At 47.4% G+C, this 23,918-nt stretch overlaps 1 protein-coding gene across 1 annotated transcript in view; it reads left to right on the forward strand.

Moving 5' to 3' along the window:
* NUAK1 (NUAK family kinase 1) overlaps nucleotides 1-23,918 on the forward strand; it is a 73,197-nt gene that overhangs the window by 43,087 nt on the left and 6,192 nt on the right. Inside the window, exons 3-6 of the mRNA XM_019446663.2 lie at nucleotides 7,039-7,190; nucleotides 10,266-10,331; nucleotides 19,605-19,724; nucleotides 21,531-21,663. Of these exons, the coding sequence (XP_019302208.1) occupies nucleotides 7,039-7,190; nucleotides 10,266-10,331; nucleotides 19,605-19,724; nucleotides 21,531-21,663 (471 nt within the window). The remainder of the gene's footprint in view (nucleotides 1-7,038; nucleotides 7,191-10,265; nucleotides 10,332-19,604; nucleotides 19,725-21,530; nucleotides 21,664-23,918) is intronic.

The raw sequence follows: 23,918 nt of genomic DNA on the forward strand, positions 1-23,918 counted from the left end.
GCCTTTCATTGTCTAAGCCAGGAAACACATTGATTCAACTCTGACCAACTCATTGACAGTGGAGAGCTGCCAGCCCAGTTTAATTTTCTCGCTCTCACTGCCATGGGCTTTCGGACTTAAGGGATCAGAGGACCATTTTATGAAGCCATGAGCCCATGAGGTGCTTGAAATTTAGTTCTGGGGAGGAAACTTTTGAAGAATGGATCTTGTATTGACTAAAGGGCCTATAATTAGGTTGCAGACAGTTCTTGCAAAGGAAAGATAACTCCATTTCTGAAATGAAAAATAAACTACTTTCCATGAGGATCCTATGACCTTTAATAAGAGCACATCTCTGAGGAGTGGAACGGTGTGTCTGTTTGAGGTTTCAGGAAAGCAGTAAAATGCTGTCATGCAGGGAGGCAATCCCATGGAAAGAATGAACTAATTTCAGATATGGAGTTAATTGAAGGCAAAGGCATGAGGAGAATCCTGACTGGTCCATTCTAGGCCCTTGGCTTTGTCTTTGTCTTTTTTTTTTTTATGTTTGTTTTGAGAGATAGAGAGAGGAAGAGAGAGAACATGAGTGGGGGAGGGGCAGAGAGAGAGGGGGACAGAGGATCTGAAGTGGGCTCTGTGCTGATAGCAGAGGCCCACTGCAGGGCTCGAACTCACAAACTGCGAGATCACTACCTGAGCCGAAGTCGGACGCTTAACCGACTGAGCCACCCAGGTGCTAAGGCCCTTGGCCATTTTGCTTCACATCGACAGAAACTAATGTTCCTCTTCTGACGTTACATGTAAACCAGAAAGACATCCTCCATTTTTTGTAACCTGCTCTCCACGGAGCATCCTGTAAAACGATTCCCACCCTCTCCCTTCCCAAGCCCGTCTTCTTCCCAAATGGCCTTGTGTATTTGGTTCTAAAATGGCTGGCGGATGGTTAAAATCCCAAGATCTCCTCACTCATCAGTGTTTCTCCCAGGCCAGAGCATTGTTTTGTAATACTCATTTTCTCGAGTTATACAAGTTGTGTTATTCCCCCCGGGGGCAGCAGGAGGGAGTCGTTAGGAGCTGGGTAATTAGCTTGGTTGTGAAAGCCAGACAATCAGAAGGCAGAGCTGGACTGTCAAACTGAACATCTGATGAAATTCAGAATTAATTTGGAGAAGTAGCTGTTGCTATAGTAACCAATCCCCACTCTCCCTTGAAATGGAAAATAAACAGAAAACAAGAGAAATCATTCAAGTTGGTGTCTGGGAAGAAGGCCTTTCTGCGGGACAGTAGAAGAAAATGGACAGAGTTTGCATATCAGTCTGTGCAGAAACAATGGTAAAACCATCTCATGCAAGCAAAACTCTCAAGGCATTTTGGGTGGTCCAGTTCCATGCCTGTTTCTTTAGCAATCTTTTCAAGCCATTGGAGTTATCTCACAGATTTTTCTCTCTGATCATCTAGGTACTTAAAGTCTGTATCACACAGGTTAGCACTTGATTTATTTTATAAACACTGCTAGTTGTATCCAGCTAGGTTGCAGCTCCTCAGGGCAAAAACAGTGACTTATGTTGCCTTTGTATCCCCTTTAACTAAACAAAGCAAAAAGTGCTCCAGATTGGTAAAAAGGCATTTTCAGAAAAGCAGTGATGCTGGTCTCTTCAATGAAGGAGGCTCTTTATTGAGTATTATGCAAGGAAAGTAAATGGATGATGGTGGAAAGTGGTGGAGAGTCGTGGGAAGAACAGAAACTTGTAAGTCATATAAATTTGGGGTCAAATCCATATTGGTTACCCGCCCAACACAAATGCGTACAGATGAGCATCGAAAGACATGCACAAGAATGTTTATGGCAACACTATTCACAATGACCCGCACCTGGAAACAGCCCCAATACCCATCAACAGTAGAGTGGACACAGCCCTGACATACACAACGGAGTACTGGTCAGCAAGGAGAGTGAACGATCTTCCATTACCTGAAACAGTCATGGATTATTACAGTGTTGAGCTAAATGCAGCCAGCCGGACACAAAGAAGATATACTGCATGATTCCATTTTTAGAAAATTGGCAAAATTTATCCCTGATATTGACCGATATTCATCACGGAGGATGTAGTCTTGCAGGGGGTCAGCCCTGTTGTTTCACCATCGGAGTGCCGGCTCCCTATTTATGAAGTGGGGATAATGTTAATACCTATCTCGTAGGATTGTTAGGATTAAAGGTGACAATCCATGGCATGCAGTAATTGTCCACTAAGTGTTAACTATTGTTATCACAAATAAGCCTTCTGAGGAAGGAGAGATTACCATCTGACAGGGAAGGCTCTTGAGGGGAAGGGAGCTCTGGTCTATTTCTTAGGCCCAGGATCCTGGGTGCTGCCCTGTCCCTTGCTCCGTCTATTTATGATGGTTCTTCGCAATGTTTGGGCATATCTGACTACCCCCCCCCCCCCCCCAGAACTCCTTGTGGGCATTCAAGGCCTCTGCGGCTCATTCATAGCACTCCTCTCCTTTCTTGTCCCTTAGTTCCTAGCACCTGCCAACTGCCGCTGGTTCTGCTCCTGTCTCTGCCCTGGGTCATGCAGCTCCTTCTGCCTGGCCTGCCTTCTCCAGTCTTAACCTGGTCAAGTCTTCTCTCAAGTGACTCCCCCCCCCCGTGCCATTCCCATCGTGGGTACTTTACAGAAGTGTATCGTTACACTTAAATCCTGGATCTGCAGCAAATGGACATGGCCCAGTGCTGTGGGCTGACTCAAGTTGAGCTAAGTTTCTATTCAGGGTTTTGATTTTCCTGGTAGGCCTGGCATGTCAAGGGCCATAGTTTTCCTTACCATTCTGGAGCCACTGGGCTTCTGGGTAAGACTGGCCAAGAGACACAGGCTTTCATTTTTCAGAAAGGAAACCCTTCCCAACTGGTGGAAAATAAGCTTTTGCTTAGTGACTAATAACATAAACACAGACAAGATTTCTGGGCTTATAAATAACCAGTTGTAAAAGTGCCCAAGGGAAGCGGCCCTTTTTGCCAGAAGAATGGCCAAGAGTTCCTATCACCTCGCTGATAGTGACCTTAACGTGGGCAAGGAGTCTGGGGCCAAGGGCGCGGAAGCTGGTTATTCTTCAGGATAGACCCCCAAGGCCTTGCTCTTTCTTATATGTTAGAAACCCTGGGCTCTTATGGAAAAAATAGTACTTGATCTCTAAGGCCCTTCCTGCTTGAAAATTTTGTGATTCTGCGGCAGCCACAACACGTTTTAAAGAGCGATGGCAGCGGGGAGAGCAAAGTTGTAGGGTTTTATTTTGCAGGAGCTGGCTAAGAGGCAGATGAAGTAATTCTGAGGAGAGCTCCCGTTTATGGAGCACTGGCCGAGGCAGCACGCTGGAGGAGTAAGACCCGTGAGCTCACGGAGTGCCCTGTGTTTGACTGATGAGACCAAGGGTCAGGGGGTTCACGTATAGGTGTATTAGTGTAGTGGCTAAGAGCGTGGTGTGTGTGGTCAGACTGCGGGCCTCGGCCTGGCTCCGCCTCAGACTCTGTGGCCCTGGCAGTTATTAACCCGGGTGAACCCAGAATTTCTCACGTGTGCAGTGAGGATACTCATAGGACCAAAGCCATATGACACAATTCCTGCAAAACACTGATCAGCTCAGTGCCTGAACACAGTAGCCTTCAGTAAGCGCGCTATTACCAGGAGGGACTGGAAGCTTCATACATATCACCGTGTGGCCTCCTTGGTGAGTCATTGAGGTACCAAGTCTGGAACTGTTGTTTGCATTTAGCTAATCTAGGGTTACAATCAGGGCCTTGACCCTGAGGCTTGGCTGTGCTGCTTCCTGTGGGAGGGGTGGGGGTGGGGTCGCAGAGCCCAGCGTGGCCACTTGGACAGTTCTGTCACCCGCTGCCCGCAAGCCCGGCCTGCAACAGTTGAGGGGCCGATTTTATCACTTGGATATTACCTCGTTCACCCATTGTTCCCCAGCCTGGCTCCTGGTTAGTTCCTCTGGATGTCAGTAGGGGTGTTGAAATGGCCAAATCAACCCGCCAAACTCAGAGTCAAAGAAACCAGACTCTCCTAGGGCGATGGAGCATTAATTAGCATTTTCCAAACATTTTGCCTACGTTTGATCGCGGAACCCTATTTTTCCTCCAGAGTCTCTTGCAGGACTGTGCTCCACAGCACATGCATCTGGAACCGTTCCCCGGCCCCCCTCTAAATACAGAAAGCCAGCTGAGGGGCAAGAGTGAAAGGCAGGAGACCAGTGAGGACGGGGCCTGCAGAGCAAGGGGTGGCTGGGGACGTCAGACAGGACAGAATCGAGATGTATTTTAGAGGGAGGCCTAGCAGGACTTACTGATGGAAGCTGTGTAGGAAAACGTCCGGTGCAGTGAACTGTTGAAATGAGTGTGTTTATGTCTGCATGATACCAAGTCAGCCGATTGGAAAGAGACCGAAACGGTCCTGTGTCTGTACCAGGCGAGTGACCCACACCTTCTGATAGTCACTGAGGGGACCAGTGGTTTGGCCTCCCCTGGGGACGCATCAGACTTTTGTGTGTAGGGGGGTGAGGCTCCTTCTTTATTCCCCTGTCAGGGAACCTTCCCTCTTTCTTCCTTCCCCACCTTTTAAAATTAGAAAGCCCGCCGTCCTGTCCAGGACATATCGCTCCATCATTTTTGGAGCCTGAGCCATGTCTCCCGAGGCAGCTTTTCCAGTTTCCATAGTTTATTGTTAATGAAAAGGGCACAACAGGCTGAAATCCCTGGCAGGAGCCAAGGCTGCAGGGTACCCCGAGGCCAGCAGACGCAGAAGCAGCCAATTTTGCCTGGCTGTTCTCCTTCCTCCTCCTCCTTCCCCCTTCATTTTATCAGAGACGTTTGGCTGGACTTGAAGGAGCCAAGAAGGAACTGGAGGGGCTTGAGCTTCTAACAGCCAGTGACAAGGTGTGGGAGGACAGAGGACCCAGGCCTGGGGCATGTTCCAGTTCCATTCCGTTCTCATTGAGTGTATCTGGGAGTCTGGCTCAGTGCTAAGGCCCTGGGGTCCGATAATATCAATCGTCACAATACTAGCTAATGTCACTGAGCACCTGCCATAAGTGCAGGCCTTGTTCTCAGCATTTAACAAACCCAGTGTCAATAAACACTCCCAACAGTTCTAAGAAGTGCTTACTAATGTTATTTACATTTTACAGTTGACCAAACTGAGGCACAGAGAGGGCGGGCAACTCCCCCAGAGTCACACAGCAATTAAGAGGCAGACCCAGGAATCCTACTTAGGCATGTCTGATTCTAAAACCAAATGTTTTATGTCTAAAAGTCCAGACTCACAGTCCAGGCAGAGGAAATGGGTATGTAGATCAGCACATAAATGTATGCGGTTTGAAAGTGATACACGTATTAAGTAGCCACCGTGAGGGGCAGAGGGAAGCAAAATAGAAGCCATATTTGAGTTCAATCTTGACAGATGGGCCGGAGTTTCCCAGACAGGTAAGACAGGGAGGAGTAAAGGCAGGGGGAAGGAGGTGGGAAACAGCAGTCATTGGGGGGGGGGGGGGGGGAGGGGAGAGAGAGAGAGAGAGAGAGAGAGAGAGAGAGAGAGAGAGAGAGAGAGATATTGTGAGAAACGACAAATGGTCCAGCACTGGTGGACATCAGGGGCCTGATGGGGGAATGGTAGAGACTGATGAGATGGAGGGATGTAGGCAGGGGTCCTTCAGGGACGGTCTTGGGTACCCTACAAAGGTTTTTATACCATGTCCCTTGGGAGTGATGGCTTTCAAAACAATTATTCTTTATTTTGTCTTTGCTCAAAGGATGTCCATCTTTGTGAAAGCCCAGTGGAGCCCAATAGCAGCAAAGTGGCTTTGGTGCAGGTGGTGTCGAGGACCTAGTGCCTGTGCTTTGTGGCCTCCCCTGACCAGCACCCATGGACATCTGCTTGATGCTCCCTCCCAAGGACTTAGTCTGGCAGAGTGTGAACATCACTGCTAGAGAGAGTATCAGGGTTGGGGAGAGAGAAGCGGTTACAAGTGTTTTGGAAAACAAGTTCCCTGGTTGTGTGGGGGTTGAGTAGGAAGGGGCTGAGTCAGGGAACCCAGCCTGGCGGGGGGGATTGCAGTGGTCCTGACATGCCACCACATTAGGCTATGTCATCACGGGTCCTCACCAAGGCCAGAAGCCAGAGGTGAGCCGTGTCCCAGTCTGGCAGCTCAGCCAAACTGTGCAAGTCTCCGAACTTCTCTCGCTCGCAGTGTCCTCATTTTTCAATTACTGGTATTTCCCTGAAAGTTTGCTGTAAGATCTAAATGAGTCAGTACATGTGGGGCACTCAAAACTGTACAGGCGCCTGGCACAGAGTAAAGGCTATGTAATTATTTACTGTAACTGTCCAGAATGCATTTAGGAAGTTTTGAGCTCGCTCATTCGATAATTGTTCATTGAGCTCCCATGTCAGCACTCTGGGTGCTGGGGATACAGCCGTGAATGAAATAGACCAACCCTCATTTACATTCTAGTGGGGGTGACTAAATCAATAAATATGCAGAATACACGGAATAGGGCTGGGAAGGGTCCACAGGACCACACAGGACCTGGTGGGCCACATTTGGAACTTTGGGTTTTATTTTGAGTGAGATGGAAAAGTCTAGAAGGTTTTGAGCAAAGAGGTGACAAGTCCAGCCACCCATTTTGGGTTCAGAGTAGCTCGTGAGGTCCAGGTCGCTGGTCCATATCGAATGGTTAATGGATGGTAGTTGTTTGTCGTACAGGGGGCTGTTCTGGTGGGCGGGGCTTAGGAAAATGATCCTGATCAAGGGCAGGGGGCCATCGGAGGAGAGAGACACCTTTCCCTTAGGGTTACAGAGGTGTGTCCAGTAACAATAGCGTGATGTCATCATCTACCTGGCCGGAACACTCGCCCAGCCCCTCGTGACGTGGAATGGCCTGACTGCTGTCTCTTGGCCCCTGCTCAGTGACATCTCCGTCGTCCTCCCTCGCACCCTCTGCGGTCATAAGTGAGCTTGTTGGATAAACAGGGTGTTTGTGTGTTGCCGTTCCCCCCACAGTGTTTGAGAACAAAGACAAGATTGTGATCATCATGGAGTACGCGAGCAAGGGGGAGCTGTACGATTACATCAGTGAGAGGAGACGCCTCAGCGAGAGGGAGACCAGACACTTCTTCCGCCAGATCGTCTCCGCCGTGCACTATTGTCACAAGGTACGGCTGCGCCCCGCCGGGGCTTTGCTCACAGATGGTTTTGATGGTGCCACGTGATCCTTTTCATAGAATTCAGGTGATATCTGTTCATTGTCATATGCATGGAGAGCTTATAAAATAGAAGAAAATCACGATCCCCCGTGATTCCAGAATCCAGGCATAGCCCACAAGTGACACTTCTGTGCATTGCTTTCCAGTCTTTTTCCTCCTACTCCTAACATCTATTTTTTAATTCGAACTTCTTATTTTGAATGATTTCAGAGGTACAGCAAAGTTTCCAAGATAATACAGAGAGCTCCCATTTGCCCCTCATTCACTTTTATCCTAATGGGAACATTTGACATTACGGCAGTACATTTGTTGAAACCGAGATACTAACATTCAGGCATTGGTGTTAACAAAACTACAGATTTTATTTCGAATTCACCAGTTCACCGCCCCCCCCCCGCCCATGGCCTTTCTCCATTCCAGGATCCAGAGCACCACAGTATGTGTATTTTTTATATTGGTGTCTTGCCTTTTCACTTAGTATTTTAATGTAAACCATTTTCCCACATTACTAAAAATTCTCTGTAATTATTGTGATTGTTGGCCATTTAGGCTGGTTCCAATTTCTGGTTAATATATTGTAGTGATCGCTATCTTTATATATTAACCTCTTCCACTCATCTGAATGATTTACCTGAGGGATATTCCAGAAGTGGCGTTACTAAGCCGCTGGTTGTGAACTTCCTGTGCTCTCGGTATCTTTCCTCACATAGATTACACCCACAAAGGTTACGTACCTACACGTACGTTTTATTGCAACACGCCTAATGGGATGTGCTCATGATACAGCCAGGTTGGATACCCTTTGTCTCTGGAGAAGGAAATGAAGGGCACAAATGATTCCAAGACGTATTTCAGCCATCATTGTTACTAATTATGTTAATCATGATCCCATCCTATTCATGCTGTTTATTTCAGGAACATTCTTTCACTTTGAGGACAATAGTGACTTGAATCCAACATGGCGTCCAAAATAGAGTCAGCTTCTTCATTCAAATGATTGCCACATGGGGCCTTCTGGCTTGTTAAATATTCTGGTTAATTGACAGTGGCTCTGTAAGTAATTAGAAGATGATTATTCAGGGGCGCCTGGGTGGCTCAGTCAGTTAAGCGGCCGACTTCCACTCGGGCCATGATCTCATGGCTCAGGAGTTTGAGCCCTGCATCAGGCTCTCTGCTGTCAGCACAGAGCCTGCCTCAGATCCCCTGTTTCCTTATCTCTCTGGCCCTCTGCTGCTGGTACTCTCTCTTTCTTTTTCTCAAATTAAACATTAAAAAAATTGAAAAAAATTTGATAATTCAAATCTAAAACCTTTAATCCACATGAACACTGTTGTACTTCACTTTGCTGACTCCAAAGGCACCGATCAGATCAAACAGTATTTTATGCTTTATCATCAGGCATCATCTTAAAGCACTACAGATCATATTTTCATTATTTGAAGTGGGTGAAGACTTAGGCTTTTGTTTGAATGGGGCTTTATCAGACTCATTCCATCTTAGTATGAAAACTAAGTGCAATAATATAAACCAAACTGCTCCCAATATTTAAAACTAGAGAAAAATGGGGTAGCTTGTATTCTGTATCTTTCCTCCAGGAGCCTTGGTTTGTATATTTCTGAATTCAAAACACATCCTTGAAGTTTTGTGTTAGAAAAAGCGTAGCAGAAATACAACTTTTGTGTCTTCAGCCAGTGCTTTTGGGGATATTAGGAACTGTCAGATGGAAAGGAAAATAAACAATAAAGCACCAACTATAAACATGCAGATTCTGAACTAAAGAAATCTTTTTTTTTTTTTTAAGTTTATTTATTTACTTTGAGAGAGAGAGAGCAAGAGTGCATACGGGAGGGGCAGAATGAGAGGGAGAGAGAGAGAATCCCAAGCTTCCGGCAGTACGGAGCCTGATGTGGGGGCTCAAATTCGCAAACCGTGAGATCATGACCTGAGCTGAAATCAAGAGTCTGAAGCTTAACCGACTGAGCCCCCCAGGCTCCCCTAAAGAAATCTTGAATGAAACACTAAGAGCTTCTAGCCAGTTGGTTTGCTTACAACAGCAGGTTCGATTGCAAATGCCCTTTATGCCGAATGATATTAAAAACTTCCTCCCTGCTGTTTGTGCACCCAGCCCAATGTAGCTGGTTGTCTCCGTTCCACCTCTCTGCCCACGCCCACCCACCTCTTTAAAAGATCATTGGGTTTTACAAAGGATCATGAGTACTAGTTGTTACTGCTGTATAGACCAGCAGTCTGTTGGTTAATGAGTGCTTTTCACCCTCTGTAGGCTAGCAGCCTGTCACTGCACTTCAGCGTCCAGCCTTGCCAGAGTTGGCTTGAATGGAAAGGTCACATAGGATGGCAGGAACCCGCTTTGGTCAGTCCAGTGGCTAGGGTCTCATTGGCCCCTCCCACCGCCTCCCATCACCTGAGTCCTGCCAGCAGAGAGGGACTTATTGAACCTTCCCTCCCAGCTGCTTAGGAAATTTCCATGGGGGTGTTACTGTTCTGCTCTGAACAGATCTGGATTAGTTTCATGGGTCAGAATAGATTGAGCAAGTCCCCTTTCCAGCCTTGGGCAGGCAGGCAGGCAGGCAGACAGACAGACAAGCCAGGTCTGTGAGCCCCACTTTCTGAGTCTCCAGCAGAGATATCTGCTTCTTCCCTGGGAAGCACACTACAGACAGACATTGTTTGTCCCTGCCTGCGACTATATTGCTTTCACACAGTGGAATTACATTCCGACAAAGAATCCCCCTGCTGTTTTACAGGCTCTGAGGGAGAATGGATTCCAGTCATTTTTCCCTTAACCACACAGCAAGTGACTAATGCTCTCCTGTCCCTGGTCATTGGCTGGCGGAGAGCTTCATGACAGTGAGAAAGGCCCTGAAGGATGGAGGCGAAGACCACCGGGCTGGCGCAGTTCTTTAATCTGTCAAATCGTTCCCTTTGCTCCCCGGCTCCTGCTCCCTCTTTCTTGATCTCATCCCAGCCATCCCATTCAGTCCCCTGCCTGTGTTCTCGTTTCAGAACGGTGTGGTCCACCGGGACTTGAAGCTGGAAAACATACTGCTTGATGACAACTGCAATATTAAGGTAAAGCTCGTGTCTCGTTGATTGATAATACGGAGCCTGGGGATTGTGGCTGGTGGGGCTCAAGCAGCCCCAGGCTGCAGCCCAGAAGTCAGGCATCAGGCGGCTGCTGGGTCCTGCCCTGGCAGGCAGGTGCAGGCAGTCATGGGGCTTAAGCCATCAGTTCACTTCCAACACTGAAATTCAACAAGCATTTCTCCAGCTCCAACTGGATGCCACACATTGATTTTCACGCTGGGATGACTACAATACAGTCCCCGTCCCCAGGAAGCTCATGGTCTATAATCATCTCCATAAAAACACTTAGGACAGTAACAGGTTGCACATGTTACTGATATGCAACTTGCCTGATATCACTTTCATTTAATCTTCCCAACCCTGTGACACGGGCACTGTCATTTACGTCATTTCACAGATTGGGACGTGAGGCACAGAGAAGTTAAGTAACCAACCCATGGTGACACAGCCGTAAGTAGTGGAGTTGGGGTGTGAGCCCATGTCTGCGTGACTCCTGAATGCTTGAGTTGCCAGCAGGGTCCCAGGTTATGGAAGAGTTGGAACTCCTTCCCTGCCACCCTCCTGTCACTGCCGTGCCGCCTCCGTCGCCCTCCCAACCCTCCCACCCCCGGAGCCAGCCTTGGGACTGGGCAGCTGCCGGACAGGACGATGGCCTGTGCTGCCGGGAAGGAGCATACCATCAAGGGATGGGCGTACTTTTACGGAGAGTGTTATTGCTGGCTGCCGCTGGAGCTGAAGCAAGCTCTCCCGGCCAACGGGGTTCAAGTGCCTCCTGCGGAGCTCTCTGAATGTCCTTTTGATCACGTCTGCAAAATAAGCAAATACGGTTTCAAAATAAACGGAGCCCGCCGCATGGGTTTCATTATGAAATGGCCTCAGTACTCCCGCCACCAGGGGATCCCTCTAATTGGCCGCTGGTGACGTTAGTGCCTCATCCCTGGTCCCGGGACAAAGCATGGGAATGACCTCGCATCGTCCCCTCTTTTTGTTGCTGTTGCTTTCATTTGAGGGGGTGCATCACAGGGAGACTGTTTCCTCTCTTGGAGTTTGGATTCTGTTTGCAGATCATGGTGGCAACCATGGGTTAGCATCATCCTTTGAGAGGCTCCCAGAAGCCATGTTAAGGTGACGTCTTGTTTTTGCGAGTAGTGGACTGTGGTCACACATTTCTGTGTTAGTCCACAGAATAAGGAGGGAACAATTGGTCAAACAATTTCTTCCTAGGATCAGGCGGTGCAGTCTCAAGGTCTCTCCCTTTCTGGCAAAGTGGCTGGATTATTCTCGTTGGAGCACTGACTGTGTGGTTGGAAAATTCTGTCCTGCATGGCTTACTAGCTGTTTGCCATCGGGAAAGCCACTTCATCCTGCTTCTATGACTATAAAATGGGGTAACCGTGATGCTCACAGGCTTGTTTTGAGGACTAAGCAAGATACCCCGTGTGTAGCTTCATACATTGCTGAGCACCATGCAGTGAGTCAGGGTTCAGAGCGGCGGCTTCGAAGTTGGGTAGCCTGGAATTTGAATTTGAACTGCAACTCTGCCCCTTACTAATGGCAGTATTTTGGATAAAGTACTTGCCTAAGCCTCAGTTTCCTTGTCTGTCCAGTAGGGATGCTGGTCCTGTCCTGGGGGTTGTTGTCTACTTGTCCAAGTTTACAGTGAGTACTTCCTGAGCAATTACCATGTGCCATGACTTGTGCCCAGTCCTGGGGAGTCCATGGCAAATGTGAGGATTTTAGACCATATATACTCAGAGCACTTGGCACTCAGGTCTTCGTGTCCGAAGCACCTGTGCAAATGGTTGGCCACCAGAGAGGACGTTGAACAGGGAGTCAGCTGCTGGGAAGGTGCCTGGGTCCTGGGGAGTGGTGGCCAGGCCATGGCTAGATAATTGGGTTCTTGTCCAAGGGACACATTTCTAAGGGTTTGTGCCTTCCACCCTGGTAACTTTCTCAGCGATTCGTCCTGCCACCTGCCCTGGGAGCTCTCGAAATGAAATGTAGTCTTTACAAGGCCTGGAATGTGAGCCTCTGGCTTGGGGATTGGCTTCTGTGGGACAATGTGACCTCTTGGTCCCATGATGTAGTCCCAGAAGTGATAAGGCACATAGCTTCCTATGGAGTCATAGAATTTCCCAATGGAGGAGAAGAATAGTTAGAATTCTGAAGGCAATTGTTCTGGGAACAATGGTGCAGGAGCCCAGGGGCATGGCTCATGCAAATGAGCCATAGGGCAGTGGTGTTGGGCCTCAAGGCTCCCAGGACTGAGCCCTTCAGTCTGCGCTCCCTGTCCTTTGTGTAGGTGCATAGCAGACCCACAGAACGTTAATAAAATTGAACTGTCGGTCATGTTTTTTTTCCTTGTCTTTTCGTTAAGAATCTCTACTCCTGGCATTGCCCAAGGTGAAACACACAAGCATGGGCCCACGCGCGCCCCTCCCCCCCACCTCCGCACAGAAACCAAACCTCCCCATTCCCCAACACGAATTTTTCCTTCTGCTTGTTCAAGGGATGCTGCTAGGATCTGAGAATCCTAGAGCTTGAAGAACGTTGAGGGTCATTTTCTGACCCCCTTGTTTGCATGATGAAGGCCCAGGAGGTCTAGGTGACATGCCCATGATCATGTGCAGTGAATCCACGTGGGCTTTCTGTGTCTCTGTTTCTGCAGAGTGTGGCCCAGCACTTGCCACACAGCGGGTACCCTTAAGCTGTTTGGGTTTGGGGTGAAAGGATGACAGCCAGGATTACAACTCCCATGTTTGACTTCTGGGCAAATTCTCTTTCATCATTTCACACGCACTCCCAAGGTTTTTTTTTTTTAAATACGTTTCAGCTGGTGTTGATTTGTCTTCCGGCTGTATCTGCCTGGCTCTTCTCTTCCTGACTCAGCACTTTGCTGGAAACATACTTAGAAAGGGCATTGGTGGCAGAGGCAGCAGACACATGACCACATACCGGCCTCCGTGTTCTGGAGAGCCCGTGGCATCAGCGTCTGGACCGGAGGGAGAAAGCCAGCGGGATAAGAGCAGCCAGGTCCCTCTCACAGCCCCCGCTGGTGCCTCCCTAGCCTCGATTCCGATTCCTTCTCCGGGATTCCAAGGCTGGGGGTGGGGGGAGGGGGGCTTTGGCCCAGGAAGCCTCTGAGCATGCTACTGGTTTAAATGTGACCCATGCCGCTGCACTTTGGTGCGAGCCAGGTAACTCGTTGTCCCCTCTTCTCTGCCTGGTGTTGATTTGCAAAGGGCACATCTGGCACTGGAAATTATTTATCGGGCCACTGTGAGAGGGCGTGGCTTCTAAAAATATTCACATAGTCTGTTGGCAGAAAGAATGAGAGCAATGTGCCTCTTTGGGTTGCATTCCGTACTGCGGAGAGGCCTGTTAAAGCCTCTGTGGAGTAAGCCTATGTCTACTAAAATAGACGCCCGGCATAGCAGTAATTTGCAATTAATAAAAATGGGCCAGATTCACATCCCACTCTCTGGGAGAATGGAATGCTGACAATTCCCATAGAAGGGTCCTGTAAAAATGCCTTGAAGTAAGAGGTCCAAGCACTGGGGTCAGCTCGCCTCCTCAAAGAGGGCTGGGAATTTGGTGAGCTCCCAGGGCTCAGAGTAGAGGGGCATAGGGGAGATGGCCTGTTGCCCCTGATGACAATGGACTCAAAGCGGCTGCGGACAAGAAAAGAAATTTGAATGGCTAGGGCTAAGATGAGATAGAAATCTCTGAGGCTTCACAAGGCCAAATGGGGCAGCTCAGGATATGGCCTCTGGGCTTTGATTACATGCGCGTGAGAACTCTGCATTTGTGCATTAATTAATCTGTTCATTTGTTCACTCACCCATTTACGTGTGTGTTTGTGTATATGCGTGTCTCCGTGCGTGGCTGCATTCACTCATCTATTTCCGCACTTACTTGTTGAGCAAATTGAGTTATGTCCTATGGGCAGTACATATTCGACCACAGACATGTACTAAGTTCCTACTGTGTACCTGGCCGCGTGCTGGATGCTGGGATTTAAGCGTGAACCAGAGGGCCAGGTCCTTATCTTCTCGGAGCTCGGAATCTCACAGTTGTTAAACCAGCATAATGAGCCATGAGAAGGATATAGAGGTGAGTGAGGAAGATAAGGTACTGAATTTGACCTAGAATTCCAGCTGGGGACACAAGCAACAGACGAACAGATATAGAATGTAATTGTCCGGTGGTGAGGACAATCTGGCTTTTGCACACGTGGTTCCCTGTGTTTGGAATGCTCTTCCCACTGCTCTTTGCCTACCCCTCCTTTCAGTCTCAGCTTGAATGCCTCTTCTTTCAGGAAGCCTTCCCTGATCCTCTCTTGGCAGGACCAGATGGCCTTGCTATGTGCCTCATAGTGCCCGTATAATGTGCTCTGGAAGTGCTGAGCAGGAGGTAGTGATTCTGTTAATTATAAAAGGACCAAAAAGCCTTTGCTGAGGCAGTGGTGATTGAACTGGGTTTTGAAGGATGGGTAGGAGTTTGATAGAAATGTGCCAACAGCCTTCTGCAGGGAAGGAGCAGCAAGCACAAGAATAGTGCACGGAGGCTGGGAAAGGAAAGTGACCTTCATTGAGCCTCTGCTAGAAGCCGGAGTCCTGTGCCAGACCTGCCACATGCCTTACATCATTTGGATCTCAGAACGTCTCCACTGGGGTGGGTCTGATTATCCCCATTTTACAGATGAGGAGGTTCCTGCAGCTGATATTGGCAATGGGGCTGGCTGCAAACCTAAGGCCGCCGGACTCTAAACACCCAGGCACCTGATAAATTCTGCCTTCTACCACTACTACCCAATTTTGCCCCAAATCTAGGCAAGCATCACACACGGGCACTTTCTTGGCCTTTGCTTCAGTCTGCCTTGCCTTGTCTGGAGGCAGCTTGTAGACAGTTGTTCCTAGGAGGGACTCTCCAAAAGCTGTTGGTAGCCACCGGCCAGGCTGCCGGAGTCATGATGGCCAGGGCCGCTGTGTCGGGACGCCCCAGTCGAGTGCGTGGTGAGCCGTGATGGGTTGCTCATTAGCATCCCCTGAGAAGCTGCTTCTCGGAGGTGCTCTCAGTTAAGAGCTTTCCCAGGTCACTTGGGATTGGTCATCTCCCAGCTGGTGCGGAAGCTGCTGACCCACGGACCTCAGTGGAGCAGGGAAGGATTAACGAACCGCCTAAACTCAGTGCTGGTAATCAGTAGGGCTGGGATTTGAACCCAAACCCTCAAACCCTTCATCCCTTACTTCTCCCGTCGTGCAGAACAGCCTCCCACCCTGGGCATGCCTATTCCAGAAGCGGGTGATGGTAATTTCCCTTTGGCTCTTTGGTGGGCACTGTTTCTTAGCAAACAATTGTTAAGCAGACCAAACCACCAGCAACATCATGACGGCTGTAATCTAGAGTCTGTCGTCCCAGGACTATTCCAAGGGCGTCTCGTGCCTGTTCTTCTCTCTCACGCAGCTTTCCGAGGTGGGTTCTATTATTAGTGCCATTTTGCAGGTGAGGAAACTGAGTTACGTGGCAGGTCCCACCAGTGCCACGTCCACGGTCAGCCCCAGATTCTTCTGATCTGTCCAGTCTGCTGTACTTCCTCTTAGACACTGCAAATGACCGTCAGACCATTGCTTCCAACACCCTCCTCGTCAGCATTTTCCCCCATCGTTTACCCACCGGCAAGCAGATACTTCCTTTTTCATCCTGTGAGCTCACAGCAATTATTCACAGAGACCCAGGGTTAACCGCCGCCCCTCCCCTTTAGGTACCGCGTATAAGTGGACCCATATAATATTTACCCTTTCGTGTCTGGCTTGTTTCACTTAGCTGGGAGTCTTCAAAGTGCATCTGTGTTGTCGCGAGGCTATTTGGAAATGTGAATAATCACTTCCTACCGTATCTTTCTACCTTTGATTTTTATCCAGCAGGACATCCTTCTAGAATGGCTTGATAATAACAAAAACTCCAAAAATTAAGGACCTGCGTGTTGTCTTCTCAGATTCTTTTCTGGGGCCCAGGCTGAACGGGTATTGGCCCAGTGTGGGGACGTGATTTTGAGCCGATACGGGGCAGAACAAGCCCATCACCAGAAAAAATTCAAAGTAGTTACCTTCTCCAAAGGTTACTGATGTGTCGGCAAAATACGACTTTAATTCGGTTATTTTTGTTTTATTATGTTTAAAATCACTATTTCCAAAATTTCAGGTTTTTCAAATTTCCCAGATTTTTTGTATTACACTGTCTTCATGGTTTCTGCCTTTCCCTCGTATCTTCTGTGCTATTTTACTTCATATTTTTATTTTGTTCCGTTCACTTGTAAAAAGTGTATTAATTTGAAAAAGGGGCCTTAAATAATTTCCTGAACTGGAAAGCCAGTGTTGTTTTGAATATCGTGAGGTTGATAAAGCTATGGATACAGATTTAATGGTGGGGAGCAAATATTTATGGAGGCCCAACTCTGTGCCAATGTCTGTCCTAAGCATTTTACATACTTTTTGTCATGTAATTTTCACCATGACACTGTGGAGGTGGGTACTGTTCCTAACTCTATCTTATTTTATTTTATTTTATTTTATTTTATTTTATTTTATTTTATTTTATTTGAGAGAGAGAGAGAGCATGAGCTGGGCAGAGGAAGAGAGAGAAAGAGAGAGAGAGAGAGAGAGAGAGAGAGAGAATCCCAAGTAGGCTTCTTGCTGTTGGTGCCGAGCCTGGCACAGGGCTCGATCTCATGAACCTTGAGATCATGACCTGAGCCAAAACCAAAAGCGGGTCGCTCAACCGACTGAGCCACCCAGGCGCCTCCCTACCTCCATTTTACAGATAAGAAATTGAGGCTTTGAGAAGTTTTAACCAGTGGCCATTTCTGCTCTTATGGTCGATAGACACTCCCAATGGTATGAAATCTTAGAGCTGGAGCCTAAGTTTAGGTGGTTCAAGGTTTAAGAACTCTGTGTGTATGTGTGTGTTGATTAATATTTCTTTTCCGTTGAAGTGCCAAGAACACGGGGCTAATCTACATTTTTATAAATCTGTCAGTGGCAATGACAGTTTTACTGGGCAAGGCTGATAAGCATCAGTCTGAGAGGACGGGAGGGGTCCCTAACATAAACATGCTTCTCAGGACAGCTGCACAGAAAGCAAGGGTGCCCAGACTTAGAGAAGTCTGGCGCGAGTGTGTGCGTGCAGGGATTTGCACGCCATGGTGGTGGGTGCCTCTGACGCATGTATTTGGCAACCGTGGACATCGCGGGGTAGGAAGGGGATACGTTTTCCTCGGGAAGCCCACTGCTCTGTGTCTGCACCTTGCCTTGGCTGCAGTTGCAGAGGCCGAAGCCCTGGGACTTCGGGGCAGGCCCCAGGGCATCCAGCCATTCCCTTCCTTTCCTGATCCACAGGGCACACTTCATAAGCTTCCAACCAACTTCCTGCAAGCAAATCGGAGGCCTTGATAAGAAAGTGGAATTCAGGGCAATTAAGTGCAATGTGAGCCCAGAGAATGCGTTTTCTGAGCGTGGTTATACACCAGCTGCTTTCAATGACATTCCATTCATTCATTCAGGGACAACTTTTAGAAAATAGCCTTATTCTGGGGGCTGCATTCAAGACAGAGCCTCAGCGCCACTGGGGCCAGGCTGAGCTCTGGGCATGTGAATCACTCAGCCTATTTATAAGCCCCAAATGGAAATCGGCTTGGAGAATGGCAGAAGCTCAGCTCGGAAGGCTGGGGTGAAGCTTGCAGATTATCGGGGGGTGGTCTTGTGCACGCAGTGGACTGAAGCTTTAGAGGCACGGGGTTTCCACGGCCGCCTACTAGTCAGCTCTCCTGAGATGCATCACCTCGTCTCCTTAAACCCGTTTCCTCATCTGTTTAAAGAATTGTGTTTAAATATCCATAACATGAAATTTGCCACTTTAACCATCTTTTTAGCTGCACAGTTCAGTGGCATGAAGTACATTTGCATTGTTGTGTAAATGGGGTTTTGGATGAGATTAGAGAAGGGGAAAGTGCTCAGAACAGTGCTTGATACTTGGAGGTTGTTCAGTAAGTGGTGCAAATTTCTTCCCCTCCTTCCCCTTCCCCTTCTTTTTCTCCTTCCTCTTTCCTTCCTTCCTTTTCCCCTTCTCTTCCTCCTTCTCCACCTCCTCCTCCACCTTCTTCATTTTTCTATTAATTACCTTGTGCTTTTCAAAATCTTTTGCCTATTGGCGTGACAAGTATTCGTTGGGTGGGGAGGGAAGACGTGGAACATGCAACCTGCCTCGGGGACTGGAGTCTAACAGGCAAGGGAAAGTTATATATACGGCATGTGTGTATACATACGTACATAAATGTACATTATGTGTATATATGGGTGTGTATTTATGTGATGTATATATTTATGCACGATGCACACACGCATACACACACAGAGAAGAGTACTACCATAGAGGGTAATGAAACCAGGACAGAAGACAGTGATTCTAAGGGATGTGCCGTACCAGAGAAACAGGGTTGGGTAAAACATTTGCGTGGAGCTTGAAGACTTAAAGGTTTACATTCATGTTCTCATCTGGATTGATTTTTTTTTTTTTAAATTCTCACAGTAATCCTGTGATCCAGAACAGGAAAGGATCCTGGGTTCCCATTTTCTGGTGGTTCAACTCAGAGTAGCTAAGGGACCTGTTCCATGTCGCACAGAGGGCTGGCGGCAGAGCTTGGCCTGATTGTACAATGACTCAAAATCCAGGGCTCCGGGTCCATTTCATCTAGGGTCACAAGGTTTGGCAAAATACGGTTCTGGTCAGAGTGCGGGCAGATGAAAATGCCGGGGTATCAGCGGCACTGGTCGGGGTTTTCCAAAGTGTGATACGCTCTGTGGGTGCAGAGTGAGTTTAGCTGGGCCACAGATGGGCGGTTTCCAGATTAATAGTTGTGTACTTCGTTGTGCATCAGAAACATCAAGCCAGTGATTTCCTGGGTGTTTCTCAGGGCAGGCCTAAACTGCAGTGAAGGTAAAGGCCACGCGGGGAGTAATTTTGAGTAAGTAAGAGAGCATGTAGTGGGCGGATGTGACAGAGTTGTGGTGGGTGGCAGGGACTGCAGCTGGGAGTCCCTGGCCCGGTCCTGTGGACTCCTTCCTTTATGAAGACTAAGGACCGGAGAGAGAATGGTGACCCAGCCGCAGACCCACGCAGGCGCCCTCGTGCTCAGATGATCTAATGTAGACATTCACTGGAACACTAACAGGCCCCCCTTGGCCTTGCTTCTCTTTGTAGATTGCTGACTTTGGGCTTTCCAACCTGTACCAGAAGGACAAGTTCTTGCAAACATTTTGTGGGAGCCCGCTCTACGCTTCTCCTGAGATTGTCAATGGGAGACCTTACCGGGGCCCAGAGGTGAGCAAGCTGCTGGTGCGTGGGGGGTGGAGGTGGGGGAGGAAAGGGAGGAGGGAGGGCGAGAATTGAATCTAAGCAATACTTAAGAACAAACAAACAAAAAAGCATGCCATGCAAGAAGACTTTTCCTTATATGATTATAAAAGCCATAATGTAGACACCTGGGAGAAAATTTGAGAAATCCAGAAGATAAAGTTACCTTAACATTTTTGTGACTTCTCTTTTAGACTTTTTTCCAATGTAGATCTCTGCATTTCAAAAAATAATTGCAGTCATTATGTATATGTGTATACATATGTGTGTCTGGCTTTTTATTAGCTTAAAATCATATTGTGACATTTTCTAAATTTGTTATTACTTAAAAGCGCGGTTTCTGATAAAGACATGTTTTACTGTATGAATATACCATAACTTAATCACTTCCCTAGATTTAGACAGATTGTTTTTAGTTTTTCCCTGTTAGAACAAATCAAAAAACAAACCACCAAACCCCTAACTCTGCAGTGACTGTCTTTTAGCATGTATTTTTGACAGCATGTATTTTTGATTAAGGAATTACAGTTTTAATTGTACCTTCTAATTCAAGAGAAATGTGTTTATTTCTTTATATGCCTAAAGGCTCTCAGGGCCACTGTGAGAGATGTGTATGTGTAAATGCTATTTTGAAAATGCGTGAGTTGTGAGTGATTATTCTCTTTAAAAGGAAGGTTCTCTTTATGGAGAGATCCACCCGCTGGTTATCCCTTAAATAGCAGCTGCTCAGTGGGTTGAAATGTTTCCTTCCAAATATTTATCTGTTTGAGAGTGTTTGAAGGCAGGGCTGAAGGGTGAAAGAAGGATGCCAAGGCCCCCTACCAATTGTAGTGAAGAGAAAGTCTTTCTAAAATAAGAGTGTAAGGAAGGAGCATCAGACTCAATTTACGAAACTCTAAAAACCTGACACACTACATTTATCAGAGGTAATAAATGCTTCTTTGATCTTCGATGATCTCTTCCCAAGGTTCTAAGCTGGCAGCCTGCGATCTGGCCAGCAAGCAGGCTTTATTTGGCCACATTAGTCTTTCTAAAAGAAAATTGACCAAACCTTTAATAATTGGGAGATTTCACATCAAAGTCCAGTTTCTGACTTCTCCTGAAAAACCAGAGGATCTGGCAGTACTGGGCTCGCCTGGCTATGTGGAAGCAGTTTGCCAAGGGGAGGCTGCCTCTGTAAGGTGGATCAATGCACTCTACAGTTTGTCTCCGTCCCCAGTGCTCCACGTCGTACCCCAGATTCTCTCTTGCTTTGTTCATGTTTGTTGCGTGCCTGGCTCTCATAAGCATTTGAGTCTTTAGCCCCTGACCCATCTGAAGAAGGTGCAGGAAGGAATTGATTCCTGGATTCAGAATGAAGGGTCCTATGGCCCAGTCTTGTACCCATCACGTTGGCAGAGAGGGGCTCTGGGGAAATATCATTTGGCTTTCTTATGCCTCAGTAGTCTCATCTGTCAAATGGGGTTGAATATAATCCAGGCCCTACCTATTTCACATTACACTGAGGATCCAAGAAGATAATCTTTTTAAGAAAATTCTCACGTAGATTGGTACTGTCGGTCTCTGTTGGAAATGGAAAGGTCAGGCTCTGAAGCAGCCCACAGCTGCCTTGCCTATAGTTGTCAGGCTGCGGGCGGGAACCTGTCTGCCAGGGGCTACGTTCAGTTCCTGGGGTCGTTGTGGGTGGTTGCTCACAGGCAGTGAGGCCGATGGATTGGAAGGCATCCTGGAACCTGCTTCTGAGCTCCTGTATACCCTGTCTCTCTGCTCCAGGTGGACAGCTGGGCCCTGGGCGTGTTGCTTTACACCCTCGTTTATGGAACGATGCCCTTCGATGGTTTCGATCACAAAAACCTCATTCGGCAGATCAGCAGTGGAGAGTATCGGGAGCCCACGCAGCCCTCAGGTGCGGTGCCCTTGGAGGGTCAGAGGTCGAGCGGAGTGGTTGGCTGTCCTGCCTTTGCTCACACTTGCTGCTTCTGTTTGAATGTCTATAAGGAGTCTCCTGTTTTTCCTCTTCAGATTTTTGCCTTTTGGCAAAGCTGGCTTGATAACGCTGCTCTGCCCAAACCTTCCCAAATGGAATTTCTAGAGCAAATGCTCTATACAGTAGGCAGGCTGGGAGTCCTGCTTACGCGAACCTGGGCAAGTCCCTTACCATTTGGATTTAGTCTCTCCACTGTTAATTAAAATTTTGGAAGAGGGGCGCCTGGGTGTCTCAGTCGGTTAAACGTCTGACTTCGGCTCAGGTCATGATCTCATGGCTCATGAGGTCGAGCCCTGCATCGGACTCTGTGCTCACAGCCTGGAGCCTGGAGCCTGCTTTGGATTCTGTGTCTGTCTCTCTCTGCCCCTCCCCAACTCATGCTCACTGTCTCTCTCTCGCTCTCAAAAATGAGTAAACATTAAATTTTTTTTTTTAATTTTGGAAGAGATATCCTATGAAGTCCTTTCTAGCCCATGCAGTCATATAAACCACCTTCAGCTAGACTCAGTGCCAGGAGGGTGGCAACCGCTCTTTTTCACTGCTGTGCCCCGGGGGCATGTGGTATGGCGCTTGGCATCATTTATTGCATCATTTATTGCTATAGCAACTCTACCCCTCCCCCCACCACTCCAAGTAAATTGGTGGTTTATTTTCTTTCTTTCTTTCTTTCTTTCTTTCTTTCTTTCTTTCTTTCTTTCTTTCTTTTTTATACTGGAAATTTGCTAAGATAATAGATTTCAGATGCTCTCATCACACACACACACACACACACACACACACACACACACAGTTTAACTATGTCAGGAGATGAATTAATTGGTTTGACTGTAGTAATCATTTAATTATGTGTATGTATACCAATCATGTTATACACCTTAAATATATCCAATTTTTAAATTTTTCCCTAACCAGTTGTCCTGTAAGAGACAGCATTAACAAATTCAGCTGAGCTGAATATACAAAAGCAGGGGACATTTACTCTTACAGAATAAGGTGTTCTCTCATGAATTATAGTTACCGATCAGAAGTGAGAGAAGAACTATACACACCTCGAGAAATAGTAGCTACGTAAGGGTTTAGAAGGAGCTGGGTCTCTAATATTCTTACTCACGAACAATTATCAAAACACATCCAGCTAGTGGTTTCTGAATTAGCTCTTTTCTTTGTATGTTTAGGATGAAAATAGACGAGCTGGGTCATGAAGGATTCTGAATGGTTCTTCTTTCATGAAGTTTTTCTGATCTGTTTTACTACTTTGGATAACAAATCTAATTCAATTCCTGATTTTTCTTCTCATATCAAAATAAAATTGAATCACAAAATAAAATATTCAGTAATCAATAAAAAAAAAATTCGGTGGCTTAAACAACAACTAGGTGCCGTATCTCTCGATTCCCTGGGTTGGCTAGAGCTCTCCTGGCCGTGCTTGGGTTTCTCCTACAGTTGCATTCAGATGGCCACCTGGCTGGGTCTGGTTGTATGACCCCTGCTCACTGCCCTTCCACGTGGGCTCCCCTCCACGAAGTCCCTCCCCAGGCCTCTCTCTCCAGGAGGAAGCCTAGACTTCTAACATGACAGCTCAGGGCTCTTAAGACAGAGAAAGAAGAAGCTTCCAGGCCTTTTTTATGTCAGCACCGGGAAGCCAGATAATGTCACTTCTGCCATGTTCTGTGGGTCAAAGCAGCCAAGGTCATAAGCTTCATCCCTTGATAGGAGAAGGTCATGTGTGGATGGAAAGTCTGTGCACATCTTTGAAATGTAGTTAACACAGACCTTCATAGATAGACATGCTACACACACACGCGCGCGCACACACACACACACACACACACACACACACACAATGGATTCTCATTCTTCCCAGTAGTTACATTCTACAAAGTCGCTCTGAGCACTGAGGTAGTGAATACTGAAGCACGACTCTGAGAGGAAATACAGGGTTCAATCTCTGGTCACAATATTTTTGTCAACTGATCAGCATATGATCTTGTTTTATGTATATTTCTGTTTAAAGACACCTCATTTGAAATATCTTATTGGCTCATTAACATCAAACTCATAGCCAACAGCGCTATGACTCCTATCTGAATGAAGCCTATCTAACACACATATTTTCTCCATAAGGTGTGTCACAGCCTTCTCGAACTTAAGAACCATAGACAGTGCTTTAGCAC

This window comes from Panthera pardus, unplaced genomic scaffold (assembly GCF_024362965.1).
Source record: "Panthera pardus isolate Hobbes unplaced genomic scaffold, ASM2436296v1 HiC_scaffold_6, whole genome shotgun sequence".
Taxonomy (NCBI): domain Eukaryota; kingdom Metazoa; phylum Chordata; class Mammalia; order Carnivora; family Felidae; genus Panthera; species Panthera pardus.